The 23,597-nt window shown below is 41.8% G+C and overlaps 1 protein-coding gene across 1 annotated transcript in view; it reads left to right on the top strand.

Moving 5' to 3' along the window:
* Positions 1-15,626, top strand: part of LOC311053190 (LHFPL tetraspan subfamily member 4 protein-like) — a gene marked incomplete at its 5' end in the record, with an annotated part of 49,794 nt that extends 34,168 nt beyond the window's left edge. Inside the window, 3 exons of the mRNA XM_084068641.1 lie at positions 11,200-11,436; positions 13,688-13,704; positions 14,871-15,626. Coding sequence (XP_083924767.1) covers positions 11,200-11,436; positions 13,688-13,704; positions 14,871-14,930 — 314 coding nt within the window. The 3' untranslated portion in view covers positions 14,931-15,626. The remainder of the gene's footprint in view (positions 1-11,199; positions 11,437-13,687; positions 13,705-14,870) is intronic.
* Positions 15,627-23,597: the final 7,971 nt, after the last annotated feature.

Here is a 23,597-nt window from a genome sequence, read left to right on the forward strand (position 1 = left end):
CACCAGGTCAGGTTAGTGTGGGCCAGCAATGTGCTGAATTCGCCAATCAGGATGGAATGTGAAAAATGTATCATTTGACTATAGAAATAATGTGTACCGATTTGCGTGATGAAATAAAATGATAGTTTTGTAAAAAGCGGCCTCTTGGTGGCGCTATAACAGGCCCATGTGGAAAATGTATTTGGGGCAGAGGTACTGCTCTGGCATCCAGGGAGTGTGTGTGCACAGTTTCACTGCGATCATGGCAACGATGCAGGAGATTAGCTGATCACAGACAGAGGGGGTGACGGACACGGACACACACACACGGACAGACGGACGGACGGACAGACAGCGTGCAAAACATAGCCTCGGCCTGGCGTAGACAATTAACCATGTGACGCATTGAGAGCTTGTAGATCTACTATTTTCGCTATTTTGGAAATGTTTTGAAATCTTCTGTTTTTACGTATTCTGTCCAGCACCTGGTATTCTATTACTTTTGAAAGTACATGCTCTTGCTAACTTTTTACATTTCAACATATGTCTTCCTCTCACTTTGTAATTCTCACTGTCTGATCTGTCTTTTTTTTTTTTAATTCTGTCTTTTTCAACTTGTCTCATTCAAATTCAGAAAGTAGGCTATAAATAGATGCCATAGAATCTCTCCCTACACCTTTTCATGCTTGCTCGCTCGCATGCACACACGCATGCAGAAAGAAAGAAAGAAAGTGTAAGTGTTTAAGTCTGTCTGTGGGCTGTATAAATACTAAACCAATGAAAAGCATTAACAAGAGCTTGTGACTAAAAAATAACAACTTTGGATCCATAGGAACACAGGTTCTTCTTTCCATTTCCTGAAAAGTCCCAGCTTTGGACATTTGACGTTTCCACCCGACAGCGACGATACTGTATGCTGTAAAGAGTGCTAGTTGTGCAGAAACCCTGCCTATATACAGTAGTATCCGTGACTCAGCTTAAAGTCTGAATGTTTTATGGGGCGTTCATGTCATAATGCCTGTGGACAAGAGATGCCTCGTCTCCAATGAAGAGCCACAGTGATGTCACACTGGAGTCCCCTCAGGCACACACTGACTGCAAGCAGTCAGCGTGGCTCACTTTTTCTAGTTATCTCTTGAGTTCACCTGTATCTAGTAGGTTTCTGTGTACTTGTTTGTTTTCAGTGAGGTATTGTCAGTTTGTCATTTCAGTGTACAGTAGCCGGTTTGGGTTTTGTGTTTATGCTTTGAATCTTCTGTCAAAGTTATTATAGTTCTTGTTTAGGTTTTGGCCTGCCCAGTTGGCTGGGGAAACGTTAGTTTAATAAACATTTTGACTTGAAGCTTGTATTTGGGTCCTACTTTTCACTCATACTTAACCTGACACAATCAGCACCCCAGTGGAGCTGGCTTTGATGGAGAGGTGCAAAGTATAGATTTCCATTTTTGTTTGTAGTGTTTCTCCCCTGAGACTCACGTATGTGTGAATAATTTATGCATACATTAACATACTGTAGCTAAGCTCTACTCACATCAGTGGTGCTGCAGATAACAGAATCTAACATCTTCAAGTGTAATGTCTGTTGTCGACATAAGCCTGAGAGTTTCATATTTTATTCCACGGCATAAATTACTGCTGTTGAATTTTGGATATACAGTATATATGTCACAGGGAAATTGGAGAACCAGGGAAATTGAAAACGGAGTGCTCGTTTTTAGGCGCAGGCTTTTCTAGACAGGGTTTTTTACGCGAGGCTCGCGAGGAGGAGGAGTAGGAGGAGAAGGAGGATGCGGCGCCGCGAGAAGGGGCTTTGATGCGAGGCGGCGTGATGAGGAGGAGGAGGAGGCGGGGCTTTGATGCAAGGCGGACCTGGCTTTTGTTGTTCCTGTTACGGTCTCCACAAAGTAATATGAGAAACCAATGGCTCGAGGTGGAGACCCCAACATGAATTGGACACCAAACAAATAGCAAAGATTTAAATCATTTTATTTGACTCCCACAAGGGAAATAACAAACAATATGAGGAATACTTTACCAAATGAATGAACCAAAAGGAGGCCTGGAGATGCCGGCAAAACTAAATAGAATGGAGGGGGGACCAGGCCACCCCCTATAGGGACGCCGAAGCTGCTCCCCCCTCCTACCTAACAAAATAGCAATACTAAACTAAGAACTAAACGAAAACAAGGAACTGCCGGCCATCTCCAGGCCAAACTAAAGTAACAAACTAACTTAAAGAAAAGGCTTTATAGCCAAACAAAGGAGAGCATGGGAACTGGTGTGTTGCTGGGTCTGTGTCTGCTGAAGGACTGAAATCTGGCTGGCTTTATAGTGCCTTGATTGGGGCGGCGGCAATCACCGATCAGCTACAGGTGTGCCAGCCTGAGTGAGAGGAGAGACAGTGGGGTTTAGTGAATGATTGAGTCAGTGATTGAATGACTGATAGAGTACATGTCATGGCCACACGCAACAGTTCCCCCCCACATAGCAACCAGGAAGTTACGCTAGGGGAACGCTGAACACGCGTTCACACGCACACGTGATAATAGTTATTGTCCATGACGGAGGCGCGCCGACTTAGCAGAGCTTGAGGCCGAGGAGGCGCGCCCGGCTTGCATTGCCCTCTAGTGTTGGTTCTACAGAATTGCCTGGGGGGCGGTGAAAACGAGCGCTCCTTCTCCAATTTCCCTGTAACATATATATATATATATATATATATATATATATATATATATATATATATATATATATATATATATATATATATATAGTGTGTGTGTGTGTGTGTGTGTGTGTGTGTGTGTGTGCGTGTGTGTGTGTGTGTGTGTGTGTGCGTGTGTGTTGAAATACTGCATGAAAATAGACCACCTCATTAACCTTCTGTTTGTGTTCCGCATCTGGTTCAGGAAAACGAGGGGATTGTGATCAGTATATACGAGCGTAGGCTCGCTAGAAGAGCCTACATAAACCTCGAAATGTTTTAGTGCCAAAATAAGCGCGAGCGCTTCCTTCTCAATTGTGGAATACACACGTTGATGGCGATTGAATTTCTTTGAGTAATACGAGACCGGGTGCTCAAGCCCATCATCTCCATCCTGGAGTAGGACCGCACCCGCCCCCGCATCACTCGCATCCACTGCAAGTTTAAATGGCCGCTCGAACATGGGTGCAGCAAGAACTGGAGCATTAGTTAACAAGGCTTTTACACTATCAAAGGAATGCTGACAGCTCGGAGACCATTTGTAACGCACTTTTGGGCTCAACAAGTCGGTTAAGGCTTTTACACTATCAAAGGAATGCTGACAGCTCGGAGACCATTTGTAACGCACTTTTGGGCTCAACAAGTCGGTTAAGGCTTTTACACTATCAAAGGAATGCTGACAGCTCGGAGACCATTTGTAACGCACTTTTGGGCTCAACAAGTCGGTTAATGGGGCTGCGACGGCGGAAAAGTTCTTACAGAAACTTCTATAGTATCCTGCCATTCCTAAATACCGCATTAGACCACGGCGAGTGACAGGAGGAGGAAACGAGAGGATTGCTTCTACTTTAGAATGGACAGGCTTAACTTGACCCCGACCCACAATTTTGCCGAGGTACGTCACTGTAGCCTGCCCAAACTCACACTTAGCTAGATTTAAAGTGAGATTGGCCTCACTCAACCTGCCGAACACAGCACGAAGCTGTTCAATGTGTTCCTCCCATGTTTTGGAATAAACGACAATGTCGTCCAAATAAGCCTCGCAGCCCGATAAACCCGACAGAACTGTGTTGACCAAACGCTGGAACGTTGCTGGAGCGTTTCGAACACCAAATGGCATTACGGTGTACTCTAGAAAAGCATCAGGGGTCACAAAGGCAGATATAGCTTGGGCCCTAGGTGTTAACGGCACCTGCCAATAACCTTTTAGTAGGTCGAGTTTTGTAACGTACTTGGCACGGCCAACATTATCTACACAGTCATCTATCCTAGGTAGAGGATAACAGTCAGGTTTTGTGACCCCGTTCACCTTTCGATAGTCGGTGCAAAACCGATCCGAGCCATCAGATTTCATAGCCAAAAGACAGGGTGAACTCCAAGCACTTGTGCTAGGTACAGCTATGCCGTTTTCCAACATGTAGTTCACCTGTTTTTGGAGACGAAGCCTTTTTTCAGGATTAACGCGATATGCGTGTTGTTTAATTGGCGGAGAATCATTAACATCAATATCATGCTGCAACACATGTGTGCGAGTCGGCACATCTGAGAAGAGAGTTAAACTAGAGCCAATTAAACCGATCACATCCTCACGCTGACACTGAACCAAATGCGGAAGACAATCATGAAGGCTGGAAAGCATTTCTGAGTTTTGAAGTCGCCCATGAACGACATCACTGGATATACCTACAATATCATCTTGATCGTCCTGAGATTCAGGAGGATGAACACTGGCGTTGCTAGACAGTGCCAGAGTTACCTTATCACCAATGGACAGCTCCGGTGCCACACTGACCTCTGCCTCGTCAGTAGGGGTGGAAACAGACTGAGACTCCCTGTCAAAATAAGGCTTCAACATGTTAATATGACACAGCCGACTATGCCGTCGACGTTCAGGGGTGTCAATGATGTAGTCTCGGTCGCCCACCTTCTTTTTGACTAGATAAGGGCCACTATAGCGTGCCTGCAAAGCAGAGCCGGGAATGGGCAGTAAAACCAGAACCTTATCACCAGGACTAAAACTCCTGCTTTTTGCATCTTTGTCAAACCATCTCTTCATTTTACCCTGTGCAACGGTCATGTTTTGTTTTGCCAATTCACAAGCACGGAGAAGTTTGAAACGAAATTTTGAGACATAGTCGAGTAGATTTTGAGGCTTGCTATCACCCAGCCACTTTTCCTGCAAAAGTCTAAGGGGCCCTCGTACCGTGTGTGCGAAGACCAATTCGGCGGGACTAAAGCCGAGGGACTCCTGTACCACCTCACGGGCGGCAAAGAAGAGGAGATGGACACCCTCATCCCAGTCCCTGTCGAATTCAAAGCAGTAGGTACGCAACATAGACTTCAATGTTCTATGGAAACGCTCGATGGCTCCCTGACTTTCTGGGTGGTAAGCGCTTGAACACACATGGGTGATGCTAAGTTGTTTCATAACTTGCGCAAAAACACGTGACATGAAGTTAGATCCCTGATCAGATTGTACAATTTTGGGTAGGCCGAACACAGAGAAAAACTTGACCAAAGCCTTAACAACAGCTGGAGCTGTAATAGAACGCAAAGGAATGGCCTCTGGAAAACGAGTCGCCGTGCACATGATAGTTAAGAGGAATTTGTTACCACTCTTGGTGCGAGGCAAAGGCCCAACACAGTCAATTTGCACGCGCTCGAACGGTTCACCAATAACTGGTAAAGTGGATATGGAGAGATGAATTGACTTTTTGCAACCTGGCATACATGACATGTTTTGCAATGGTGACGCACGTCACCTTTTAGCCCTGGCCAGAAAAAATACCGCAAGATACGATCAAAAGTCTTATTAATCCCAAGGTGACCAGAAAGTGGGTTATCGTGAGCTAGTTTCAAGATTTCACTTCGGTATGTTTGAGGGATAACGATCTGTTCCACCACCCCCCAACCCTCATGGGTAGACAGCTGCGGAGGTGTCCACTTACGCATAAGCACGTCATTTTTGAGGAAAACCCCAGTTGACAAATCTTCTAACTCCTCCCCTGAAATGACACAGTCAAAGAGAGGAGCTAGTGTCGCATCCCGTTTTTGATCGGCAACTAGCTGTTCACGTGACATGCATATCTTCGAGTCAAGTTTAGGCAAAACAAAAGTATTGGCAGGGGCCTCTGGAGAGACGGTGGAGAAGCTGAACAGTCAACCAGAAAACTGTCAGACAGTTCCACCTCAGCATCCATTTTCTGACGCTCGGCCATTGCCCGCGTCACAGCACAGACTGAAAACACTTTTGGAAATCTTAACGCCAAATCGTCTGAGTTTTCTGGCAGAGGAACAGCAATTACCTCTGGATTAATGAGCAATTTTCCACCAGCCAAATCCTTGCCCAAGAGCAGAGTTACCCCCTCGATTGGGAGTTGCGCACGCAGCCCCACCTTAACACACCCCTTGACCAAATCCGAGTCAAGATAAATGTTATGGAGTGGCAGGCCTACATACTGCATATCAAACCCCCTCACCCACACACCCGATTTAGCTGCAGACTTTTCTGAAAATGGCAACACATGCTCTAGAATTACAGACTGATTGGACGCAGTGTCCCTGATGATACTAACAGGTACCTTTGGGTCTCCCTCTGTTAGAGAGACAAAACCTTTCATTAGAAATGGCTGAAATTCAGGGTCAGGAACGCGCACCGGCTCTTCTGAAACAGAAGGCAACAAAGACTCACTTTTAATCAACACAACTGCTTTCGGTGGTTGAGACTTGTTTTTGAGAGTGTAGCATTTATTTATGGTATGACCAAGTTTTTTGCAATAGCTACAAGTTGGTCTTTCCTTAGCCCCCTCCCCACTATCTGACCTTTCTGGCTTCTCCTCAACCTCCCGTTTAGCAAATGGGACAGAAGTTTTTGGGGAAACATTGTCTGAGTGAGAAAAGTTAGGTTTACGCCATGAGGAAGAATAAGAACTTCGGTCCGAGGACAAATGAGTCTTCTCAAAACTGTCCTTGTGGGTGAGCACATACTCATCCGCAAGGACAGTTGCATTTGAGAGAGTAGAAGCCTTTTGCTCATTAACATAGGTTGCAATCCTATCTGGTAAGCAATTCTTAAACTCTTCTAGTAGGAGGAGCTCACGCAACTGATTAAACTCTGTGACTTTTGATGACTGACACCAGCGGTCAAACAGAGCCTCCTTCTCCCGACCAAACTCTGCAAATGTGTGACTGTCTGACTTCTTGTACCGGCGAAACTTTTGCCTATAGGCTTCAGGAACCAATTCAAATGCTCTGAGCACTGCAGCCTTGACTTTGTCATAATCGAGACTGTCACCTGGTGACAAAGATGCATATGCCTCCTGGGCTTTCCCAGTTAACACGCATTGTAGCAATAATGGCCAAACCTTTTTGGGCCATTTCAAGGCATCAGCCGTGCGCTCAAACAGACCAAAGTAATTATCCACATTTTTAACATTAAATGGAGGAATCATTCGAATGCATTTGTTAACATCAAAATCAGATTTAGTACCACTTGAATGTTGTGCAGAGGGCTGGTTTAGCTCTAACTCTTTTAGGCGGATTTCCTTTTTAGTCTGCTCTTCCAACTCCATCTGCTTAAACCTCAACTCCTGCTCTTTAAGTTTGAACTCTTGCTCTTTAAGCTTGGCTGATGCTGTCCTCTCATTCTCCTTGTCCTGCACATCTATTCGGCGCAGCTCTAGCTCCAATTCCAACCTCCTAATATTCTGATCAGGAGCAGCCTGTTTGGCCGGTGAAGCGGCTATACCAGGATCTGGCAACATGCCTTGCTCAAACAATGCAGTATGCAATTCATGCTTTACAGTTTTCTTTGCTTGGGTCTTTGAGACCGTGACCTTGTAGTGATCAGCAATAGAAATTAAATTATCCTTGGCACATTTTCTGAATGCTTCAAGGGAAGGCTGTTTGACAAAATCTTCCAGCTTAAACTCCATTTTGAAATTTTACTTTTAACCTTTCTGTATTGAAACTTTATCGCAAAGCGACAATAAACAAGCGGAAAAATTGCAAAAAGCAATATTGGCCTAAACCACAAAAACGCTTGAAACAAAATACAAAACAGGCAAAAAAGCCAACGCTTGATGAGACACAGAACCAGCAAGTGAAAAACACTGCCCAACACAACACTCAGAAAAAGTGGTGTCTTAACAAAGTGGTGTATACAAACTTGGGTCTACCAATGCAAATAACAAATATATCAGAAACTCAGTAGTCATAAGCTAAATTAACTTATTGCTGATGCAACTGATATACTTATTATTATGCAAACAAAAGATAGCCTAATTCAATTAATTCAATGAAGGTGGAAAAACTAAATCCAAACCTTTAAATTAATGTGCACAGCACTAAAGTTCAACTGATCTTATTCAATTATGGAGAAAAAAAATTGTTTTGACGAGCCCCCATTATGTTACGGTCTCCACAAAGTAATATGAGAAACCAATGGCTCGAGGTGGAGACCCCAACATGAATTGGACACCAAACAAATAGCAATGATTTAAATCATTTTATTTAACTCCCACAAGGGAAATAACAAACAATATGAGGAATACTTTACCAAATGAATGAACCAAAAGGAGGCCTGGAGATGCCGGCAAAACTAAATAGAATGGAGGGGGGACCAGGCCACCCCCTATAGGGACGCCGAAGCTGCTCCCCCCTCCCTACCTAACAAAATAGCAATACTAAACTAAGAACTAAACGAAAACAAGGAACTGCCGGCCATCTCCAGGCCAAACTAAAGTAACAAACTAACTTAAAGAAAAGGCTTTATAGCCAAACAAAGGAGAGCATGGGAACTGGTGTGTTGCTGGGTCTGTGTCTGCTGAAGGACTGAAATCTGGCTGGCTTTATAGTGCCTTGATTGGGGCGGCGGCAATCACCGATCAGCTACAGGTGTGCCAGCCTGAGTGAGAGGAGAGACAGTGGGGTTTAGTGAATGATTGAGTCAGTGATTGAATGACTGATAGAGTACATGTCATGGCCACACGCAACAGTTCCCCCCCACATAGCAACCAGGAAGTTACGCTAGGGGAACGCTGAACACGCGTTCACACGCACACGTGATAATAGTTATTGTCCATGACGGAGGCGCGCCGACTTAGCAGAGCTTGAGGCCGAGGAGGCGCGCCCGGCTTGCATTGCCCTCTAGTGTTGGTTCTACAGAATTGCCTGGGGGGCGGTGAAAACGAGCGCTCCTTCTCCAATTTCCCTGTAACATATATATATATATATATATATATATATATATATATATATATAGTGTGTGTGTGTGTGTGTGTGTGTGTGTGTGTGTGTGTGTGCGTGTGTGTGTGTGTGTGTGTGTGTGCGTGTGTGTATGGTTTATTTTATTTATCCAAAATCCAAATAAAAAAAACATAATTTCAGGGTAATTTCCAGGTCATCCACTGGAGACAATGGAACAATTACAGTACATTGTTTTTGATTGTACATCAGTGGTTCTCAACCTTTTCTGGATGATTCAGCTGAACTCCAGCACTGTTGGCCCGGTCGCTGCGAAACTGTGCACACACACTCCCTGGGTGCCAGAGCAGAGCCTCTGCCCCCAATTTTTCAGATCGGCCTGTTATAGCGCCACCATGAGGCTGATTTTTGCAAAACATATTTTGTCCAGATTTTGTCCAGATTTTTGAATTGGTACACAGTATCTCTATAGTCATGTGATCAACACAGATCTGTCCGATTTTTATTCATCACAAAGAAAATGACCTTTTCAAAGTTTTAAATAAAAAATACCATGACATAAAAGAATATATTTTTTAAATATTAATGTTATATTTAAAAAATATAACATAAAAAAATATAACAAACCCAATTATTTGGGTGACCACTTGCAATATCCTCACGGCCCACAGGTTGAGAACCACTGTATTATATAATTAGGCAATCACTCACGACAGACAGTTACATTGTCATATCACAGTTAAAGGGCACCATTAAGCTGGGCTCACAGTAGAATCAGCGAGATTTGGGGCAGAATCGAGATGAGATCACATGAGGTACTGTGTTGTGTTAACCCATTCAATCCACGAACGCATCTATGTCATTTTAGATTTATTTTTTAGAATATATATTTTTAAGCGAACATTTGTAAATATGTTGTTCCAGGGACTAGAAGCAAAGATTTGAGTTTATTTTTTATATATATATATATATATATATATATATATATATATATATATATATATATTATTTTATTTTTTTTAATAGCCAAAGAAACCTAAAATGACAGAGATGCGTTCCCGGATTGAATGGGTTAAAGTGTGGGGGAAAAAAAACAATAATTTCAGGTGTTCTTTCAAAGTTTCAAAGCATCTTGAATTGTGTTATGGCCCACTGTACAGTCAGCAGCCTAATTATTTTGTTCTTAGCCACAGAGTTATATAGAAGAAACCTTTCAATCAATCTGACTGTGTGATTTGACCAGACTCATTATGTACTAGGAACAGCGTCATAGAGTTGTGTTACTCAATATAGCTAAACTGGAGCTCAAAGAAAGCCTTGAAATCACCAGAATAAACGCACTAGGACAGTGGTTTTCAACCCTTTTCATATCAAGGTCCATTATTTATTAGGCATTTGAGCCACGGACCACCGTTTGACTCTCAGACCCAAGACTTGGGAATATTTTGTTATCATTGGATACAATTTTGTCCACAATTCCATGCTGTATTGATGTGGTACCATAGGAGAGATAACAGGCAACCTTGATCAAAATAGCAATTATTTAATTAAGTAATGCAGATGTTTAACAATAATTACCCTTGAGAGCATAAAATGAAACCAAATGGACCCGGTTTCATTTTACACTCTCAAGAGTTAAAGATCTATAAGGGTCCATTTGGTTACCAGCTCTCCATCATTTAGCTGGGGACCACCTGGAACCCCCTCAAGGACCACGAGTGGTCCCCGGACCACTGGTTGAGAACCCCTTGCACTAGGAGGATGGCATTGATGTAGGATGTGGATGAGTGTGACTCACCCTGGGCAAGACCTGGGATGTTGGTTGTCTAGGAAGTTGACAACCGGAAATGGTTGAATTTGGCAGAAGTACCACCCAAGGAAATGACGTTGATGCTTTACAAATCTGTTAACATTCTCCGTGAATGAAACGAGTGTTGTGATTGGTCAAAAAATATTGTTTCCGGAGGAAACGGAAATCCTGGCCACTCAGGACTTCCTAGACACTCCCTGCTTTAGGTCGTGACCAGGCTCTTCTTTTCGCAGATGAGTGAGGCTGGGACCGAGGTTAAGTGTGACTTGATTCCCATTGAAGCAGCGTCAAGCGCAGAGGTGCATGCAGGCTGGTCGCTGTGTGCTGCATGAGAGCTCAGTCACCGTGATGGATCAGTCTGTTTGGTTGTCCCACAGCAGACTGTCCTATGCGGTGGAATCATGTAGTGATGGTTGATGGATACGTTGTTAAGCATTATTATAACGATGACTCTGTGCTTATACTCATACTTTCTGTCACACTTTCCCCCCCCTCCCGTCCACAGGGGTGTGCTTGGTGCTGGGGTGCATGATCTTCCCGGACGGCTGGGACGCGGAGGTGATCCGGGACATGTGCGGGGAGCGCACAGGGAAGTACGCTCTGGGGGACTGCTCTGTGCGCTGGGCCTACATGCTGGCCATCATGGGCATCCTGGACGCACTCATCCTGTCCTTCCTGGCCTTCGTCCTGGGCAACCGGCAGACCGACTTCTACCTGGATGACCTGCAGGTCGACAACAAAGGTGGGGGTGAGACACGGTTCTGGTATCGGTTATTCTGATATTCTGACATCTTCACAAGCTCAGATGCTAAGAACATTTCGTCCGTCACCATTTGATGACGGATGCAATCTTGGATTTGCCAATAAATAATTAACTGATGGTAATTTCAGTTCCATCACATTCCTTGGGCCCTAAAACCTAAGGGTTCGACACCTTAGGTTTCTAGGTTGAATAGCAATTGAGATACAGCCATTTTAAGCTCCTTGCAGCCACCTTGGATGTTATCTTGAAGATGACACCTTTCCAGAAGTTAGATTTTCCTAGATGTTTATTATGTTCTTAAGCATGCCTAGAGGTACCAGAATGGCATGGGGGCTCAATTTGTTATTTAACCTTCATAGATGACAAATCTGGAATTGACCCAACAATGACAAACTACCTCATCTTGCTAGCTTCTCTCATCTAGTTCTGAATTAAGAATTATATTTCACGTCTTCCGAAAGCATCAGTAGGATGCTCAAAGAGCAGCATGTCAGTGCTTACGTTGGGAGTACGCGGGGAGTCAAGGAGCACTCCCCTCAGAGTCTCTCTGTTACAGTTTGCAGACTTTGCACTATGTTGCATCACGACACTTAAATCACACAGCCGTATGAAAAGAGCGAGAGAGATGAGAACAAGAGAGAGATGACAGAGAGGGTTGAAAGAGAAGTTGGTAGGGGATGGGGCGGGGGGACATAGGGCGAAAGCTATTTAACACAAAAGAACCTTCTGTACAGTGAAGTTGCACACAGAATATTACATAAGAAGAGTCAATGTTCACACTCTATTACCCATCAAATACCCACTGTACAACACCTTAAAGGATCAGACACGGTATGCCGACCATTTTTCCAAAGCACCCTAACCCGAACCCTAACCCTAACCCTTAACTCAAAATTTCAGGTGATTGTCAAATAAAATAAGAAAGATGCAAAAATTTGCTGATCTACAAGCTCGGCTATTTTCACAATATTTATCTATCGAACCGAGTCAAACTAAATGTAATTCCTCAACTCCTACAATTCCTAGTGCTTGTCAGGGTGGGGGGTTTCCCGGTTCAAATATGATTATTTTGGGGGCTCCCCAATTCAAATATGATTATTTTGGAGGTCACAGCCTGAAAAGGTTGAGAACCAAGGGGCTGGGCTGTATGTATTTCAGTCAGTGGTGGACAGTTTCGAAGTACATTTACTTGAGTACTGTACTTTAAGTACATTTTTGGATACTCCACTACATTTCAAAGACAAATATTGTACTTTTGACTCCACTACATTTCTATGAAAAGGTACATTATGAATTAACCACTTAAGTCCTATTTCAAATAGTGACAATGGCAGATCTATAAGCTCAGAAAACGGATTTCTGGAAAATCTGGGAAATCTTAATGCAGACATCCATTGATATTAAAAAGAAAATAACCCTTGGTAATTCCAGTTCTTTAAATCAAGTACATATTTGACGGAGCAACTTTTACTTGTAGTTGAGTAATATTTGAACAGGAGTACACCACTCTCTACTTTAATGACCTGTGTATGCTTCAGTCCAAACGGCGAGACCTCACATGGGGGGGGGGTAATGACATAAGATGTCTCAGCGCTCTGGCGGTCTATCTTCATGATGGTTTCCATGGTAACTAGAGAGGTTCCAGTGATATGGGTGCAGGGGGGTGTATCTGTCCATCAGTATTAACCCTTGCACCCCCACAGTGAAGTCCTGCGTGTTAGTTTGGCCACTTGAACCTCAACAACGCGCCCCCTATTCTGGGGGGAGTATTCGCCAAAAATAGCAGATCTAATAGCTTATAGTAGTTAACTTTGATAGTGCAAAAATGATGCACTCAAAGTTAAAACTACAATCTGTAAGTTTGTATGTACAGTATGTTGTTTACCTCTCCCTTTCGAGAGAGGTAACTGCAATAATGTCTGAACAACTGTATAATAAAGATTGCGGCATATCTAGTGTCCACTTGTGTCTTTATTGACATTGTGGCTTTATAAACTAACATCTCAGAATTTTGTGTTTCTGTCTCACTCATTTCATGCTTCCAAAACTCTCCTGTCATGCATATCATGAAAAAAAAAACCTTTATTAATATAATTTGTTCTTCCATGCACCGGTAACTGATGACCTAATGTTACATCTTACAAGAACATTTTCATTTGTTCCTATATTTTCCCTGATGTTGCAGTTTTGTGCTTATACCAACACATCTGCTCTTTTTTTGTCTTTGCAGATTTTGCTGTATCACGGGTAAGTGGACTTTGTGAATGTGTGTGTGTGTGTGTGTGTGTGTGTGTGTGTGTGTGTGTGTGTGTGTGTGTGTGTGTGTGTGTGTGTGTGTGTGTGCGTGCGTGCGTGCGTGCGTGCGTGCGTGCGTGCGTGCGTGCGTGCGTGCGTGTGTGCATCTACAGTAGCTTGTATAACTTATGACATAGTTCTGCCTCCGTTTGTTCTCTTGTAATATGGTGTTGTTGAGTGATATCTTGGTGTTTTATATTGTACACAGTAAAAACCTGATTTCACTAAGGGCATATGCAATTGTTTGAGAATTGTTGATAGATCTGTTCTATCAATCATAGTTTCAGTTGCGGGGGAGCATAGCTGAATACTCCATCTATCGGTTTGGAGGGTGTAGGCCTGTAGGTGTAGTAGGGCATTGGTCACATACTGTATGTATGCGCTTTGGCTAAATCAAATCGAATCAAATCAAACTTTATTTATAAAGCACATTTAAAACAATTGAAGCTGACCAAAGTGCTGTACAAGGTTGAGACAAACAAAGCATCAATACGCGCCCATTGGCGCACAGACAAATACAGTACATTGTTAAGACACAGTAGTGGCTAGCGATAGATGGTGCTACACAGCTGTTGTAAAAGGAATAGAGAGAAATGTAATGCATCGGACATGAATACAAAAGCCCTAGATCTGTACTATGGAATACGGAAATACTGAAGTTATGCCTGACGATGTCAAACAACACGTTTGATGTCATCGAGCGTACATTTGCGCATTTCGTGGGGAAATACATAGAAGTAGGGTTTATATGCATAGGGTGTATATATACGTGTGTGTGTGTGTGTGTGTGTGTGTGTGTGTGTGTGTGTGTGTGTGTGTGTGTGTGTGTGTGTGTGTGTGTGTGTGTGTGTGTGTGTGTGTGTGTGTTTGTGTGCAGCTCTCCTCACTTCAGAACAATGGGAATTAGGTTCAAAATTGGCAACATTTTCCTTTAAGAAACAATAAGAGCGGTGGGACAGCTACAGTATGGAGAAGTAGGTTTACTATAAAGGGAGCTCCCAGCCTTTTCAACACCCCTGTGACTGAGACTGAGGTTGATAGTACAGACTTGTCAATCGTAATCTCTATTGAGGCTAGTAAGGGTTTGGTTGATTTTTTTCACTCTTGTCGTACTTCAGATTGAAGTCCGGGAAAGAAGGGAACCGAGATATGGAGCAGGAGTACAACGTCTACACTGAGGAAACGTCTGCCTTGAACTTCTCTCTTCTCCTCTCCTCTCCTCTCCTCTCCTCTTCTCTTCTCTTCTCTTCTCTTCTCTTCTCTTCTCTTCTCTTCTCTTAACTTTGTCTTACAGCAGAGTCACAAGCCGAAGATAACTGATCTACAAGCTTACAACATGTCCCAAGCAATGTATTGTGAGCTTGTAGGTGGGCTATTTTTTCAAATTCAAGTATAAATTAAGTCTTACACTGAATTCACATCGGCAACGCTGAAAGCGGCGATGTTCCATGCATTGTCTATGGTGAGGTACAGCTGCCGCTTTCCTCGCTGCGCCAGAGCCAGCTAAAAGTTGAGAAAAGTTCAAGTTTGCTGCTGCCGCTGTGCGGCGAGACAAAGCGGCAGCCAACCAACTTACAAAGCCATTTAGCAGAAAAAAAGAATAAAAAAGCTTTGAGGAAAATCACTATCGCTGCTGGTGTGAATTTGCCGTGACTCAACTCTGTGCACTGTACTCTGTTCCTCACTCTTCTATCCTATTCTACAACCATCAGGATGACACCCACTTTCAATGCAGAAGTGTACAGCATTCTGTAATATGTAAAAAATAATAATTAAAAAAATGGGATAAACTATATTTTGAAAACTATAAAAGGCTGTACAGTGCATTTAACACTTGACTTTCTCAACAAACACGTTTCTGATACAAAAAAATTACTTTTACTGTAATTAAATATTACAAATCTTTCAGACAAAGAACCGTGCCGTTTCAACTTTTTCAGATGATGTTGCATTTTCAAACTTTTTTGAATCCAAAAGGAAGTTTCAGTTTTGAGTGCCGTGTATATTCACTGTTAACGATGATAGAGGTGTGTTATTATGAGGTTATGCGAGAGAGACTCTCTCCACAGAATCGGAATCCGTTAAGGACATTGAAAACAGACATTGAAAACGGACATTGCTGTATACAGTATGTGGGTCTTCATCGAAAGACCGCATGGACACTGAAAGAGGGAGTACTCCATTTGCAGCTTTACAAAAACATCTAACATCTCTGGGAGATCGCTGCTGTACACACTGGACAATGTAAATAGCATTACTGCGGATGAACTGACGACTAGGAAAACCTCATGGGACTCGCTGAAGAATGGCACTTCTGCCCTTGGATTCTGTGTTCCATGTTAACCGGATGAGCATCGTAGTACTGTATGAGCAGTTTTGAAAGAAAAAAGCTTCATAAATAGCTAAAGTGAGGTCCGATTCAGAAGGTACAAGATACAAGTAATTGGAATTAAAGGGATGAATTGATTTCCTTACAAACATTTTTAATTTAAGGGCTTGCCTTTGTACCCCTTTCCCTGCAGACAAGCCACTTATTACAATATTTCACCCCTGCAATACTTATAAGATTCTATCATTTTGTTTAACGCATACAAAATATTTAGTGTTAATTTAACTCCGAAGAGAGTACAAATGGAACCAAATGGACCCGTAACTCATAAGAGTGTACAAATGGTTCCATTTGTACCATTTGTTACACTCTCTGGAGTTAAATTAACAGAGAAAAGCTGTTATTTAATCCGGTAATACATTTTTTAATTAATGTAGCATCAGTAACAATGAGTCATAATAATACCAGACCAGCTGTAAAATTGTAGCAGTGCTGTGGGCATATCTGTAACACGAGTGACACTGATTATTGTAACTCTGAACCCCAATGAAAAGTAACGGTGTAGCACTGGTGACCATAATGCCAGTGACACTGACTGTTACTGTAACATCCCTGCCACTGACTGTTTGGTTCTACTGAGCTGAATGTAAAAGTCAGAGTTATACTTAGTTGCATGCGGTTGTTGCGAACCAAAAATAGTACATCTACAAGCTCAAACCGCGATCCGATGTGTGGTACTGTGAGTACAGTAGATCTGCTATTTCCCACACGGAACTATGTACAAAGAAGAATGTGCTGTGGTTACAGCGGTGACAGGCTATGGTAACAGAGGTGACAGGCTATGGCAGAGGTGACAGGCTGTAGTAACAACAGTGACAGGCTGTGGTAACAGCGGTAACAAGCTGTAGTAAAAGAGGTGACAGGCTGTAGTAACAGAACAGGCTGTAGTAACAGCAGTGACAGTCTATGGTTTTACCCAGTGAGGTAGAGTTCTCCACAACTCCTTCCCCTCAGAGCAGCATAACGTTAGCTTTGTAAAGAACAAAAAAAATGCAAGTTTGTTATAAAAGATTGACGATGTTTGCACATTTGACAATATTTTAATGGCTCCAGTGTGGCAGGTGAAATCATTCTATTCTGGAGAAGCAATCGACGCCAGGTTCCAAAGCACGAGATGATCGCTGTTCTGAGAGACATCTCTTATACTCTGTCACCTGCAGAGAGCAGTTTACATAACAAACTCAACAAACTAAATATTCTACTAATTTAGATGGATTGTGTCAGATTGCGTCGGATTGCAATAAGATGATTGCGTCATCTTATTGTATTTGAACATAATTTGTCACACAGTATTAGAGATACATTTTCATTGTCCATACTAATCCTGAGTATCTAAACTCCTAAACTTGAAGCATCGGCTGATACTGTAACCTTTTCTGAACAATTAGGCCATTCGTTTAGAGTCGTAATCCATTTTTTAGATATTGAATTAGCATTCCCAATTTTAGCCTGACATGGTCCATTAGAATCTGTATTGCTACACTGTATGTAAAATGAGCTGATAGCTAGATGTGTAGTGTGTTTATTAGAACAGTATAGCTAGCTAACTCTCAGGAAGCTGTGTGCACAGTACTGTAGTAAAGGCTCAATCTGGAACTGAAGGATGAGGCACGCATTATAAATACGCATGTAATGGAAGCTGAAAAGGTGTTGACGTTTAGTGATTTTGAGATGTGGTCAGTAATTGGTTTGAGTAACTGGTTCTTGCTCAAAATACAGGATGACTTTCAAACACTCCTTTGTAAGCCAGGTTTGTGCACAGCAGGCACATTGACCAAAGGTGGCGCTATTATTCTGTGCTTCCAGATTGGGCCTTTGAAACAAAATAAACAAACAAACAAAAAAATACAGCCCTAATGCTGAATCTTATAATGCTGTCCCTTCACACAGGCTCTGCATGCTCCTTGGTTGAACATGTGGCCTGGGCCTGTGTGAACCACCTTATGCTTAATTTATACTAGGTCGATGTACAAGCGATCTACAAGCTCACATCCAGGACACGTTGTGATCTTGTAGATCAGCTGCACCATCGTACGACAAAGTATAAATCACGCCTTAGAGTCCTGGGCCTTCATTTATGACACTATCCTTTGTCTCCGATTCCATAGTAGCTCTAACATCACCTCAAAGCATATTAAATCATTGACGCCTTTAAAAAGCAAAGAAATATGTTTTCGATATTTAGACGGAGAGAATCAACACAACAGTGGAAAGGACATGGTCAGTTTTGTACGTGAGGTTTTGGTACGGTACACCTAGTTGCGCTAGCATGTCCAACACGTCTAGGCAGCTGGATGCACATCTGCATAACACACTGTGATGCACAGTGAACTTCGACCTGACATCAACACATTTGTGAACACTATCATGGGCCCAGGACATATTTTTAAGACAAATGTTACACAATGTTTTAAAGGAAGAAGGGAAAAATAAAAGAGGTCTGATTGGTCACTTCAAGGTTCTGAACATCGTTACCTTGATGATCATTGGCCAGTCTCCTTTTGCATATACTCCGGGTTCCTGTGGACTTGATGAATATTGATGAACTGAGGAATACCTTTATTGACAGTACTGATGAGCACATATTTGTAACACTGCAGGTGCCTCTAAGAACTCTTGATTTGATTTCAATTCCCAATGTGGTGCAGAACCAGCAAAACAAGTAGTGATCCTGTAGTGTTTTTACTGAAGAAGACTACTGTACATAATGTACTCCATGGTTCCAGTAGGAGTAAGATTCAGGAATGGAGAGTCTGTTCTTCTTCATCGATTTTTCTTTGGGTTCGCGATCAAACTGACTGCACTCAAATATACTGAACCCCAGCCTTCAATTACAGAATTATATGTGGAGATGGGAGGACAACTCTTCTGTTAATTACCGGAGAGGTCATTTAAAATATCTGGCAGCAAACAAGTGTTTGTTGATTATGTATACGTCATATTCAGTTGTTCAAGATTTCACTGTAGTTTTAACCATGCAATATCATGCAAGTACATTTTATATAAAAAGAAACAAAAGACATGTTGGGGTGCGGTGGAGGGGGTCTATGATGAGTTAATTGAGGCTTAATTTATCCTCCGTCATGCACCGGTGTCATTTGATGAAAATTGCAGATACAAGCTTGTACAATAGACCGGCTATTGTCTGCGAATGACACTGTCGAATGATGGAGTATAAATCAGGCTTAAAGCTGCACTCTGTAACTTTCCTCTTCTACCTCGGATTTTAACCCTGGTTTCCTGTGCAAGTGTTGAAATGTTTAATGGTCAAGAAATTGAATCTTGACCACTAGGTTGAAATTTGTGTCAGATCCTGTGTCCAGATGAGAAATGACCTTTGACACAATCTAAATGTCTCAATAGAAGAGCAGGGAGACTAAATACAACCACCCCATTTGTATAAGTTATATTGTATTAACATACCATACAGATTGGACTAAATTACATTTTATTCCTAAAAAAGAAGTTACATAGTGCGGCTTTAAATGTTCAGTGATTTATGCTACGCTATACCTTTTTGTTACCATCTAAAATTAATGTGTTGCCCAAATGTCATCCGATATCATGTAGACACGAAAATTAAACTTTCTTTTCTTTGTACAATGAAAGAGCGATATCCTGATATTTGTCAAGTATTTCTGATGAGATTTTCTGTTTGTTTCATGTGTTGCAAAAAAAGGAAGAACACCCTTTCCTTTGTTTATGTGTTAAGCTACTTTTAATGTATTTATGTTGAGAATTATGATGATTGTTGACTGTCAGAATTAACATTGCAGATACAATTTTCGATGCTGCATGTTGAAATCTCAATGCCCAAGAAAAATGTACAAAGTGTGTTTATAGAGATGCTTGATGGTGGACAAAATGGACAAAGACTGATTTCGTAGCTTGTTGCATTTGATTAATTATGATGACATGCTAATTTGGATTTTGGGAAATTGTAATGTGTAATTAATTGCAATTTGTGAATATTATTCAACTCACCATGATGAACATTTCTGTTGTTGAAACACATTTTGAGAAGGTGAAATAAAGATATTTTACATTCAAATGATTTGTCTTGCAGGCATTCAGTCGAGGCAAATATGCATGACACCTTAAAATCATTATTGATCAATAAACCAGTGTTTCTCAAACATTTTCATGTCAAGGATCCCCAAATTCTTATTATTTATTTGGCCGTGGACCCCCATTTGAAAGGATTTATTTTACCAGTGGCCCCCATAAGAGAAGATTTGTCAAGACTTTTCATAATCTATATTAAAATTGTCTTAAAAGTTCAGAGATTTATAATGGAGGTCGATGGACGATTTTGGGACCTCAAAAAAACACTTTCACCTAGAAACTCCATTCACAGTTCAAAGATTCCACCTTACTGTGGGCATGCATCCTTGAGATGTTTTACTTTGAAATGATTTGTAGTTTTTGAAATATTTAACTTTAAGCGCCCAATGCATTGTCAATGGACATTTAAAGGGGGAAAAGTACAAACTTTGGCTTTTACCTTTATCTAATCTTTCATTGAACACCACGCAAGTGAGCAGATTGAGTAAGAACCACTGTGGTGCAGTGGTTTAGATACAGGGCTTGTAACCGGAAGGTTCCCAGTTCGAATCCAACTTGGACATTTTTCCAACTTTTACCTGACTCTTGCACCTTCAAATCCCACACATGCTGATTTGCCATTTCCAGGATTTGATTTCCAGGATTTGAGTCTTGAGTCCCAAGACTCAACACCCAAAAGAGTCTTGAGTCGAACCAATTACTCCCGCGGAGACATCAAATTTCTCTTTTGGGCCTTGAGTCCAAGACTCAAGGCCCAAAAGAGAAATTTGATGTCTCCGCGGGAGTAATTGGTTCGACTCAAGACCCAAAAGAAGGTGAACTGACTGTAATGATTCAAAATGTCATATATAGAATAGAAACCCCATTCAAACTTTAAAATGTTCATCCTAATATGGACATGTTTGCCTGAAAAGGGATCTTTGAAATGTTTCATTGTTTTAGAATAGTACTCCTTTAAAAGTTCAGAGATTTATAATGGAGGTCGATGGAAGATTTTGGGACCTCAAAAAAACACTTTCACCTAGAAACTCCATTCACAGTTCAAAAATTCCACCTTACTGTGGACATGCATGCTTGAGATTTTTTCTTTGAAATCATTTGTAGTTTGGGAGATATTTAACTTTAAGCGCCCAATGCCTTGTCAATGCGGCAATGGAACATTCATCGAGCTCTGGACTTAGTAGGACTAAGTGTTTCATTCATCGAGCTCTGGACTTAGTAAACATTTTTTTTCACCATTGTGTCACTACCGAAACGAAATTTTGTCACTACCGAAACGAAAGTTAAATCCAAAAAAATCACTAAGTGTGGAGGCCAAAATCGTCCCCCCAAAAACCTGTTAGGAGTACGTTTCTGGCAATTTAGAGTTGATTGGTAGTACTTTGTAGTGACTTTTTTTTTTGTCCCTAACATTCATCGAGCTCTGGACTTAGTACATTTTTTTTTTCACCATTGTGTCACTACCGAAACGAAAGTTTGTCACTACCGAAACGAAAGTTAAATCCGAAAAAATCACTAAGTGTGGAGGCCAAAATCGTCCCCCCAAAAACCTGTTAGGAGTACGTTTCAGGCAATTTAGAGTTGATTGGTAGTACTTTGTAGTGACTTTTTTTTTTGGTCCCTGACATTCATCGAGCTCTGGACTTAGTAAAACATTCTTTCACCATTGTGTCACTACCGAAACGAAGGTTTGTCACTACCGAAACGAAAGTTAAATTCGAAAAAATCACTGAGTGTGGAGGCCAAAATCGTCCCCCCAAAAACCTGTTAGGAGTACGTTTCAGGCAATTTAGAGTTGATTGGTAGTACTTTGTAGTGACTTTTGTTTTTGGTCCCTAACATTCATCGAGCTCTGGACTTAGTAGGACTAAGTGTTTCATTCATACTAAATGTTCATCTTGCTGTGGACATGTTTGCCTGAAAAGGAATCTTTGAAATGTTTAATAGTTTTTGAATTGTACTCCTTTAAAAGTTCAGAGATTTATAATGGAGGTCGATGGACGATTTTGGGACCTCAAAAAAACACTTTCACCTAGAAACTCCATTCACAGTTTAAAAACTCCACCTTAGTGTGGACATGCATGCTTGAGATTTTTTCTTTGAAATCAGTAGTTTTGGAGATATTTAACTTTAAGCGCCCAATGCATTGTCAATGCGGCAATGGACATTTAAAGGCAGGCTTACAACTACTGTACATACTTACGCCTAGTAACCTCATTCATACTTTAAAATGTTCATCTTACTGTGGATGTTTGCCTGGAAAGGGATCTTTGAAATGTTTAATAGTTTTAGAATCGTACTCCTTTAAGGGAGGACCGGCCGGACGGACCTCTGATGTCACGCTCATGTCACCATGACTCAGCCATAACCATATAAGGAGTTCCCAATGCAGCTACGTCCAAATATGGAGTGTGTTGTCTAACCTCAATGTGTCTTCATGGCATCAGCAAACAGATAAAGATATCTCCATATATGGTCAAAGCAGTCAGATTGGCGGTGGGACGTACTGTAGGTGTGAGGGTCGCGTAGCCACACATTTGTAGATTAGCTATTTACGAGTATCCGGGGGGAAAAAAAGGTTATTCATTTTGCTGTGACCCCCTGGAACTCCTGGGGGTCTCTGGACCACACTTTGAGAACCAGTGCAATAGCCCATCAAGCAATCAATAAATTGATTATTTGCCCAACCAAATCACTTGAGCCCTATAATGATAACTAAACTGATAATGACATTTATCATAAAGCCATGAGGAAGCAACAGTAGAGTAAAGTAATCTGGATACAAATTTACATCAATTATACTGTATATATCCTCGTATGACAAATAGCTAAAATAACCTATCTGCAAGCTCACAACACATGACGACGTAATGACATTCTCTAACAGCTTTCACCATCCCTTTTTTTTAGGAAGTCTTTTCTACTTGAGAGAGATTGTTAACAGATGTCATACAAAAATGTAAGATGACACAGCAATGGAATGTTTTCACAAAGGGCTAAACTGCAGCTCAGTGGGGTCATGGACAACTGAACTTCCATACAGGTGACTTAATGCTGGCACACAGAAACGCCTAGATGAGACGCACACATGTTACCTTCAGCTGCGATTTATCCATCTGTGAAAAGGTGGTGCCGCCTCATTGAAGAAACGCTTGCTACTGCCAAATAGTGGTGGAAAAAGTACTCAAATGTACTCATTTATTTTTTACTTAGGTACAGAACTTGAGTAAATGCACTTAGTTACTTTACACCACTGCTGCCAAAAGTGTCTAACCACAGGTTTTCAAAGCAGGGAATGTGGGGGGCGGGGGGGGGGGGGGGGGGGGGCAGGGGGGGAGACCAACTAGCCTGGTAAACCACCCCCCTTCCGGAAATCTCATTTGCATTTGAT

This window comes from Gymnoscopelus microlampas (genome assembly GCF_963454915.1).
Source record: "Gymnoscopelus microlampas genome assembly, chromosome: 10".
Lineage (NCBI taxonomy): Eukaryota > Metazoa > Chordata > Actinopteri > Myctophiformes > Myctophidae > Gymnoscopelus > Gymnoscopelus microlampas.